Source organism: Chondrus crispus, genomic scaffold, assembly GCF_000350225.1.
Source record: "Chondrus crispus Stackhouse genomic scaffold, scaffold_82, whole genome shotgun sequence".
Lineage (NCBI taxonomy): Eukaryota > Rhodophyta > Florideophyceae > Gigartinales > Gigartinaceae > Chondrus > Chondrus crispus.
Window position 1 is genome coordinate 110,289 of NW_005178745.1, and position 8,993 is coordinate 119,281.

The following is an 8,993-nucleotide window of genomic DNA, read 5'->3' on the forward strand; positions in this document are numbered from 1 at the left end:
AACTGAATGGGAATCTCCAATGAAAGGAGTGAACAGCAAGTGGTCCCCCCGAAACCCCCTGGTGTACGTAAACCTCCTCGTGCCGCTCCTACAGTTGGCAAGGTGAAAAAGTTGCTCAAGAAATGTCTCAAGGAAGGCAACTTCACGCCCTTGCCAAGCGTATTTGCGCTTCTCAAGTCAGGCATTGTCACTGCTGATAGTCTTTGCTTCGACTTGTTGGAGGCTTGTTGCATAAGTTCAGGAAAGAAAGACATCCTTCCAGAGATTAGGCAATCACGGCAAACACTCTTGAAAGCACCAGAAAGAAACCCTGAAGATATTCCCGCGGAAGAAAATGATGTCGATAAAAAGGAGTCGAAGAAAAAACTGTTGAACGAACAGCGCGTAGACGAAGATGATGAGGCCGTTGCAGCTGTCAAGGAAGATCCAATAGACTGGTTATCAAAGTTGCAATCCATTATAAGCAAGCCAGAAGGTGTATACGAATTGTTTGTATCCAAAATCCGCTCTCGCCCCAAATTTGCTATTGAAGCAGATAATTTGCGAAACGTGCTTCACGTCCGAATCTCAGTAACATTAGATGTTTCGCAGAAAATGCGGCGACTTTTTGGAGATCTAGTTACCGGAGTCGGAAGCTGTCGGTATGGGCCCACGGATGACACACATCAAGGGAGCAAAGTATACATAAGTGCAACAAAACAGGCAGCGAAGGAGTGTTTTCATACCCTGCAAAAGATGGGAAGGGACGTGACGAAGAATGCTGCAGAAACGCTGCAGGCGAGCCTTTCAAGTTACTGCGACGTTTGGCGAACAGCTGATTTCAGCAAATCTTGCACGGTGGCATACCGACGAGCGAAGCAACTAGTGATTAGCGATCACGATGCCGGTTTGTATGGAGCAAAAGTGTTTATGTATGGTTCTGGGAGCGTCGGTCTCGCGCTCGGGAGTTCGGACGTTGACATTGCCGTCATACTGCCGGGTAAACCCGATGCACTTGATGGCAAGAAGAACGAGCCGCAAAAGAATAGAAGGACAGAAGTGCTGGCGTTACTTCGGAGGTGTGCCGTGAAAGCCAAAATGGAAACGGTTTGCCTCATTGACTCTGCGAAGGTGCCTGTACTACGATACTGGGATCCAGTAGCTCAAGCTGATGTGGACATAACTCTGAGCACCGATAATCCTATCTTGCTTTCTCGTTTCATGCGATGTCACATGCAGAGTGACGCTCGAGTTTGGGAACTCTGTATGTGTATCAAATACTGGGCGAAGCAAAGAAAGGTGACAGGGGTTTTTCCTGATGGGTTCATCAATTCGATTGGATGGACAATTATGGTCATCTTCTTCCTGCACCACATTGCAAGTCCTCGTGTTGGATCATTGTTCCGTGTCAAAGGAAAGGAATCTAATCACTGTGCGATTGTAAAAGTCCCTTGGCTGTTGGGGTGCTTTCAAGCCATGGGACAGAAGCAGACAACGTCTGTGTTATTGATGCGGTTCTTTCAGTTTTTTGGGTCTGAATTTGATTTCGTCAAATTTGCTATTTCCTTGAACTGCCACGCACTCTCTGATGCGGAAGCGGCACGGATCAACATGAACTCACCAGTGTTTATCGAACATCCGTTGGTGCCGGGAACAAATGTGGTGAATCACGTGACAAAAAGTAGCCTAGAAAGAACCTTAACAGAAATGCGGAGAGCTTGCTTCATGTGCCTTACAGTTGGCGACGCGGAAACACTGTTCAAGGAGAGGATTGGAGATGCATCGGACAGGACAGAATTCTTTCGTGACTAATTGAAAAAGTCCTGATTTGCATCATAATATCCGTGACTGTTTTGCTCTTATTACAAGTACCGTACGTAGAGCTAGAACAGCAGAAATGTATCAACTACAGCCAAGTGCGTCTCTCCCAGCGCCTGCAATCAGCTTCATCATCCCCTGTGCCGCACACATGACCTCCTTGTCCAAGAACAACGCACACCCTACCCATGTTGCGGAGACGACTGGAGAGCGGCCAGTCAGCATCTGAAAGTCGATCTGGTAAGCAGCAAGGGGAGGGTGCATCGCAGGACAGTCCTCTGCCGAAGACGCACGGGGGTGGACGATCTGGTTCATCTTCACCCGGGTCGCCGAAGAAGAAGAAAGCCAAGCCTGAAATTTGAGGTCCTCTTGTTTTTTTTCCGACTTGTCGCTGAGTGAGTCCGCAGGCGTCCGTTTGATATGAGCGTAGACATCAAGATGCATGTCAGAGTATGAATAGGAGCATGCCACCGTTCGCGTTGGAAACAGAAGGCCTTTATCGCGTCGCAAATATGTCTTCTGCACACGGCGAAGGAGAGTTGCCTCCGGCGCGCAGAGGCAAACGTTATGCTTTTGGGTGTGCGTGTCAGATATGCGGGCTACTTTTCGTTAGTAATGGCTGTGAAGATAAACTGGATCTATATTACTTCTCACAACTTTCTCACAACTATGGCTTTTCATTTACTATCTTCAATTGCTTGCATGATTTGGCATAATCAAGAACACTATCTAGTTGTCCGCTATAATATCTGTCACGGCTATCCCGTACAGACTGCAAATCTGACTTCCCCTCCTAAGAGCATATCTTTTCTTACCTTTCTGTATGCTTTGGCTCTACTTATTTCTTTCTGGACGGGCTGTTGGTGGCCGAACCATTGGGCGAACCATTGTGGTGGCTTCGGGTTGGACTTCTATCGCGCTTTTTCAAGCTCTTGTTCTCTTTCCTCAATTTATCTATCTCTACATCTTTCTCTGTAATCTTTGCATCTTTCTCTGCAATCTTTGCATCTTTCTCTGTAATCTTTGCATCTTTCTTTGCAATTTTTGTGTCCCTGTTCTGCAACTCGTATTCAATCACCTTAGTGCCACTCGGAGGATTGAGCAACTCTTTCACCGTTATCTTGTCTTCACGGCTGAAGATACCGCATATGACGGACTCATTTCCACGATAGATCTTTCTGTGGTACATCATCGAACTGCCACTGGCGCGAGTGGTTATAGTAGGATCGCCAGACGCTTGTCGGTCTCCGACCTTGTCGCTTCGGCCATGAAGTTTACCCACAATGACGCAAGCATCTTTTCCACCAACTCCACCACGGTCGACAATAACGTATTCTTCGATGTTGGCTCGGCGGTACGCTCTCCACTTACTGTCGAGGTCGATATTGCGAGTGGAGGGACTCGTGACCTCAAACACGAGTACGGGGGGATCAACGTTTTTTCCAAACCTGATTGTCTTTGATTGCTCGCCTGCTGTGGACTCCATAGCTCTATCGTCACGATATTTGCCGATGGAGACGTCCGGCTCGCGTACCGTGTCCGATTTTCCGGAGGAACTAGACCCACCTGGGGAGGACGTAGGTGAGCCGGAGTCATCGAACACCTCACCGAACTGAGCCTCCAGAGCCCTCCTGCGACTCGGTATGTACACTTTTCCTCGTCCATAAATGGTTATGTACGCTTTCTTAGTGGCGTGAAGAACTTGAGCTTTGCTGATAATGTAGGACACTATGCGTTCGTGCAAGTTATCGCCCATCCTTGGTGAGAAGACAAGCAAGCCGTCGACGAGGTCGTATTTCTCACGGTCACCTTGCGGAAGTTCGGCGTACCGCGTAAACGTGCAGGGGGTAAGATGAAGGGCCCTGGGTTCTTCGTCGATGTGGACCGAATGACCTGGTCGTTTTGCCACTTGTGCAGGACCTGGAAAATCTGCAACAAGTTCGTCGACGATTGCAGACGGGGCGCTATTGTTGTCCTTCGTTATGGTTGAGGCCATGTCCATGCAGTGCCGTCGTTCCGTGCGGTCGACACGGGCTTTAGGGGTTATATAGAATGGTTCTTGAAAGCTGGAAGACGCCAGGTAACTTTGGATGATCACCAGGACGACTGAAATAGCCAGTTTATCCCAAAAAACTGGAGATCTAAAATGTTAAAGGAGGGAGGAATATAGGGTCCACTGCAAACGTTATGTTGGAAAACACGTGTTTTGGCAAAAGGCTAACATGTACATTCGAGTCACGACAACTTGTTTGTCTCAGTTGGCCTACGCATCCTGCTACTTTCCTAAAATCAAATCCCATTGCCTATTCATCCCCATACTTCCTTATCCTATTTGCCTACTTCCCCGACCCTCCCCTACCCTTCGTCGAGCCTTGTCCGCTCCGGCCTTTCTTCTTGTTCGGGCTGCTGCTGGGCGAGTCATTTTTGTCCTTGCTTCCGCTTGCCCCTGTATTATCCGGACTTCTGTCGTTTCGGCCGCGCTTATTCTGCATCTTTTCGTTTTCCAATCTGTCTACGAACGCCAGAGCTTCGTCCCTTTCTTTCGTGATTTTCCTGATCTTTGCATCTTTCTCTGTAATCTTTGTGTCCCTGTTCTGCAACTCGTATTCAATCACCTTAGTGCCACTCGGCGGATTGAGCAACTCTTTCACCGTTATCTTGTCTTCACGGCTGAAGATACCGCATATGACGGACTCATTTCCACGATAGATCTTTCTGTGGTACATCAGCGAACTGCCACTGGCGCGAGTGGTTATAGTAGGATCACCAGACGCTTGTCGGTCTCCGTCCTTGTCGCTTCGGCCATGAAGTTTACCCACAATGACGCAAGCATCTTTTCCACCAACTCCACCACGGTCGACAATAACGTATTCTTCGATGTTGGCTCGGCGGTACGCTCTCCACTTACTGTCGAGGTCGATATTGCGAGTGGAGGGACTCGTGACCTCAAACACGAGTACGGGGGGATCAACGTTTTTTCCAAACCTGATTGTCTTTGATTGCTCGCCTGCTGTGGACTCCATAGCTCTATCGTCACGATATTTGCCGATGGAGACGTCCGGCTCGCGTACCGTGTCCGATTTTCCGGAGGAACTAGACCCACCTGGGGAGGACGTAGGTGAGCCGGAGTCATCGAACACCTCACCAAACTGAGCCTCCAGAGCCCTCCTGCGACTCGGTATGTACACTTTTCCGCGTCCATAAATGGTTATGTACGCTTTCTTAGTGGCGTGAAGAACTTGAGCTTTGCTGATAATGTAGGACACTATGCGTTCGTGCAAGTTATCGCCCATCCTTGGTGAGAAGACAAGCAAGCCGTCGACGAGGTCGTATTTCTCACGGTCACCTTGCGGAAGTTCGGCGTACCGCGTAAACGTGCAGGGGGTAAGATGAAGGGCCCTGGGTTCTTCGTCGATGTGGACCGAATGACCTGGTCGTTTTGTCACTTGTGCAGGACCTGGAAAATCTGCAACAAGTTCGTCGACGATTGCAGACGGGGCGCTATTGTTGTCCTTCGTTATGGTTGAGGCCATGTCCATGCAGTGCCGTCGTTCCGTGCGGTCGACACGGGCTTTAGGGGTTATATAGAATGGTTCTTGAAAGCTGGAAGACGCCAGGTAACTTTGGATGATCACCAGGACGACTGAAATAGCCAGTTTATCCCAAAAAACTGGAGATCTAAAATGTTAAAGGAGGGAGGAATATAGGGTCCACTGCAAACGTTATGTTGGAAAACACGTGTTTTGGCAAAAGGCTAACATGTACATTCGAGTCACGACAACTTGTTTGTCTCAGTTGGCCTACGCATCCTGCTACTTTCCTAAAATCAAATCCCATTGCCTATTCATCCCCATACTTCCTTATCCTATTTGCCTACTTCCCCGACCCTCCCCTACCCTTCGTCGAGCCTTGTCCGCTCCGGCCTTTCTTCTTGTTCGGGCTGCTGCTGGGCGAGTCATTTTTGTCCTTGCTTCCGCTTGCCCCTGTATTATCCGGACTTCTGTCGTTTCGGCCGCGCTTATTCTGCATCTTTTCGTTTTCCAATCTGTCTACGAACGCCAGAGCTTCGTCCCTTTCTTTCGTGATTTTCCTGATCTTTGCATCTTTCTCTGTAATCTTTGCATCTTTCTTTGCAATTTTTGTGTCCCTGTGCTGCAGCTCGTACGCAATCACCTTAGTGCCACTCGGAGGATTGAGCAACTCTTTCACCGTTATCTTGTCTTCACGGCTGAAGATACGGCATATGACAGACTCATTTCCCCGATAGATCTTTCTGTGGTACATCGGCGAACTGCCACTGGCGCGAGTGGTTATAGTAGGATCACCAGACGCTTGTCGGTCTCCGTCCTTGTCGCTTCGGCCATGAAGTTTACCCACAATGACGCAAGCATCTTTTCCACCAACTCCACCACGGTCGACAATAACGTATTCTTCGATGTTGGCTCGGCGGTACGCTCTCCACTTATCGTCGAGGTCGATATTGCGAGTGGAGGGACTCGTGACCTCAAACACGAGTACGGGGGGATCAACGTTTTTTCCAAACCTGATTGTCTTTGATTGCTCGCCTGCTGTGGACTCCATAGCTCTATCGTCACGATATTTGCCGATGGAGACGTCCGGCTCGCGTACCGTGTCCGATTTTCCGGAGGAACTAGACCCACCTGGGGAGGACGTAGGTGAGCCGGAGTCATCGAACACCTCACCAAACTGAGCCTCCAGAGCCCTCCTGCGACTCGGTATGTACACTTTTCCGCGTCCATAAATGGTTATGTACGCTTTCTTAGTGGCGTGAAGAACTTGAGCTTTGCTGATAATGTAGGACACTATGCGTTCGTGCAAGTTATCGCCCATCCTTGGTGAGAAGACAAGCAAGCCGTCGACGAGGTCGTATTTCTCACGGTCACCTTGCGGAAGTTCGGCGTACCGCGTAAACGTGCAGGGGGTAAGATGAAGGGCCCTGGGTTCTTCGTCGATGTGGACCGAATGACCTGGTCGTTTTGCCACTTGTGCAGGACCTGGAAAATCTGCAACAAGTTCGTCGACGATTGCAGACGGGGCGCTATTGTTGTCCTTCGTTATGGTTGAGGCCATGTCCATGCAGTGCCGTCGTTCCGTGCGGTCGACACGGGCTTTAGGGGTTATATAGAATGGTTCTTGAAAGCTGGAAGACGCCAGGTAACTTTGGATGATCACCAGGACGACTGAAATAGCCAGTTTATCCCGAAAAACTGGAGATCTAAAGTATTAAAGGAGGGAGGAATGTAGGGTCCACTGCAAACGTTATGTTGGAAAACACGTGTTTTGGCCGCGAGTTTTGCTCGGATTTTCAACCGCGTTAAGGGTCCACTGCAAACGTTATGTTGGAAAACACGTGTTTTGGCCGCGAGTTTTGCTCGGATTTTGCATTGTCACCGTACACAGTGTACAGTGACTTGAGATGCCCAACCGCACCATGAAAGACAGTCTCGTTCTGTCTCAAATGTGTCCGCTCCCGCTCCCGCGAACCTATTCTTTAACAGACCCCTCACACCCGCGCCCCGCAGCTCCCTCCGAACCTCTCCCCTCCACCCGCCCGCATCCATCCGCATGATTCCATCCACCCGCTTCATCCTCAGGAAACAAGCCGGCCATTGCTCCGAGATGGACGCTTCGAAAACATGATCCCACCGAATCCCAACCTGGCGCTTGTACTCACCATCTTGGCAACCCTCGTGCTTACCTCCACCGCCCAACTTTGTTGTCAACACCGGTCTTGTAGATTATTGGTGTGGCGAATGAGAGGTCCGCGTGGACTTCCTTTGCGACTGGCCTGGATGCAGAGACGAAGGAGTGACGCGTGTTTTGGCGGCGGGTTGGTCGCAGATTCAGGGTGAATCAGTTGGATGGCTCTGCGGTCTAGGCTTGCAGCCGGGACCACAGCTTTCTTGTCAGGATATGATCCGCTCTTGCAATCCATCTCATGTCCGCGTAAGCGTTGGGCTGTCGTCATCAATTTGTCGTTCTTTCATCTCATAAGCCCACCTCGCAGCACAGGCTCAAATCATCGATAGGAGTTTTCTTTGTGTAGATCAAATGCAACTACATTGCCGAAAATTCGATGTGGCTCGAACAGACTGACTGAAACTGCGATGTACAAGAAAGCGCCCCTAAGAGCATCCCCACCATGAGCAAAGAGTTAAAAGGTAAAATTTTAGCTTTTACACCCTGGTGAATCCGCTCCACCGGGGAGTCTAAAGCTAAAATTATTTAGCCCGGGGATATTTCCAGGGTGCAAATCGGTCGGTTTCACACCTCGAAAATAGCCCAGAGCCAAAAAGTCCATGACACAAGTGTGAAGCAGTTATTGGTTTCTGGTCGCTGGAATCTGCTCGTATAGTACTTCCCGTTCTCCTACATGTTTCGCTCGCGTATTGCCGCGCTTCCCCCTCCAACCTGCGCCTCTCCTTCTTCATCGATTGCAAGGTACATGCGATCTTTCCCACCCACCACCCTGTTTATGCGCTCCCTTTCGCACACCGCTCTCCCAGGTGCAGAACATGCTCCCACCAATCCACCCAATCATTTCCTATTCCATCTCGAGCCTCGTTCCCATCACATTAATGGCCGGTACAGACCAGCCGAAATCCAGAGGATTTAACTATTCCTCCAATGAAGACTGCTCCATTTGAGTGCGTTTCTGCATTTAGCTCTGGCAACACCGGTGGAGTGTGTTGATGTCGGAGCTAAAATGCCAAATGTGAACAAATGCACCTGGGCATGCGCACCAGTATTTGAATGACAAGTGTTGAAAATATTTGGCTCTTTGCTCATTTATTCTCCAACCGGTGGGGATGCTCTAAGAGCACCCCTATCGGTTTGTCTAAATTTGGTGGCTAAGAGCATCCCCACCGGTACGCAATCAAATCATCAAATAACAACACTTGGCACACTTTTTCTGTAATTTGATTGGCTCCCTAGAATTTGGTTGTTTCGTTATTTGGCTGTTTGATGCTTCGGAAAGAACTGCCCCACCGGTGAGAACCAAATGAAGTACTGTACATTCCCCTCGTACTCACCATCGCATCCTTGTACTCACACTCGTACTCACCCTCGTATCGCACCCTCAGTCGTAGTCGCACGCTCACTCGAAACCCATCCCGCGACCTTCTCCCTCGCCACTCTGTCTGCACTCCTTCCCTCTCACCTCCACCGTGGAC

The 8,993-nt window shown here is 49.6% G+C and overlaps 5 protein-coding genes; 2 read left to right on the forward strand and 3 right to left on the reverse strand.

Moving 5' to 3' along the window:
• The first annotated feature begins 6 nt into the window (after positions 1–6).
• On the forward strand, positions 7–2,650 carry CHC_T00010326001 (Putative poly(A) RNA polymerase, mitochondrial precursor). XM_005711428.1 is given in 2 exon segments: positions 7–1,791; positions 1,792–2,650. 1 exon segment carries the CDS (start codon positions 7–9, stop codon positions 1,789–1,791), a length of 1,785 nt encoding a protein of 594 aa, XP_005711485.1. The 3' UTR covers positions 1,792–2,650.
• Positions 2,467–3,726, forward strand: CHC_T00007732001 (hypothetical protein). XM_005711429.1 is given in 2 exon segments: positions 2,467–2,775; positions 2,776–3,726. The coding sequence occupies 1 exon segment, from the start codon at positions 2,467–2,469 to the stop codon at positions 2,773–2,775; it is 309 nt and encodes a 102-aa protein (XP_005711486.1). The 3' UTR covers positions 2,776–3,726.
• Positions 3,727–3,985: 259 nt separating this feature from the next.
• Positions 3,986–5,090, reverse strand: CHC_T00007733001 (hypothetical protein). XM_005711430.1 is given in 2 exon segments: positions 3,986–4,133; positions 4,134–5,090. The coding sequence occupies 1 exon segment, from the start codon at positions 5,088–5,090 to the stop codon at positions 4,134–4,136; it is 957 nt and encodes a 318-aa protein (XP_005711487.1). The 3' UTR covers positions 3,986–4,133.
• A 432-nt stretch (positions 5,091–5,522) lies between these two features.
• On the reverse strand, positions 5,523–6,888 carry CHC_T00007734001 (hypothetical protein). XM_005711431.1 is given in 2 exon segments: positions 5,523–5,670; positions 5,671–6,888. 1 exon segment carries the CDS (start codon positions 6,886–6,888, stop codon positions 5,671–5,673), a length of 1,218 nt encoding a protein of 405 aa, XP_005711488.1. The 3' UTR covers positions 5,523–5,670.
• Positions 6,889–7,537: 649 nt separating this feature from the next.
• CHC_T00007735001 (hypothetical protein) lies at positions 7,538–7,786 on the reverse strand. The gene has a single exon (XM_005711432.1). The coding sequence runs from the start codon at positions 7,784–7,786 to the stop codon at positions 7,538–7,540; it is 249 nt and encodes an 82-aa protein (XP_005711489.1).
• Between the last annotated feature and the right edge of the window lie 1,207 nt (positions 7,787–8,993).

What these genes read in the sequence shown, in the direction of transcription:
- CHC_T00010326001 (XM_005711428.1), top strand. Translation starts at nt 7, where the DNA reads ATGGGAATCTCCAATGAAAGGAGTGAACAGCAAGTGGTCCCCCCGAAA.
- CHC_T00007732001 (XM_005711429.1), top strand. Translation starts at nt 2,467, where the DNA reads ATGGCTTTTCATTTACTATCTTCAATTGCTTGCATGATTTGGCATAAT.
- CHC_T00007733001 (XM_005711430.1), bottom strand. Translation starts at nt 5,090, where the DNA reads ATGGGCGATAACTTGCACGAACGCATAGTGTCCTACATTATCAGCAAA.
- CHC_T00007734001 (XM_005711431.1), bottom strand. Translation starts at nt 6,888, where the DNA reads ATGGCCTCAACCATAACGAAGGACAACAATAGCGCCCCGTCTGCAATC.
- CHC_T00007735001 (XM_005711432.1), bottom strand. Translation starts at nt 7,786, where the DNA reads ATGACGACAGCCCAACGCTTACGCGGACATGAGATGGATTGCAAGAGC.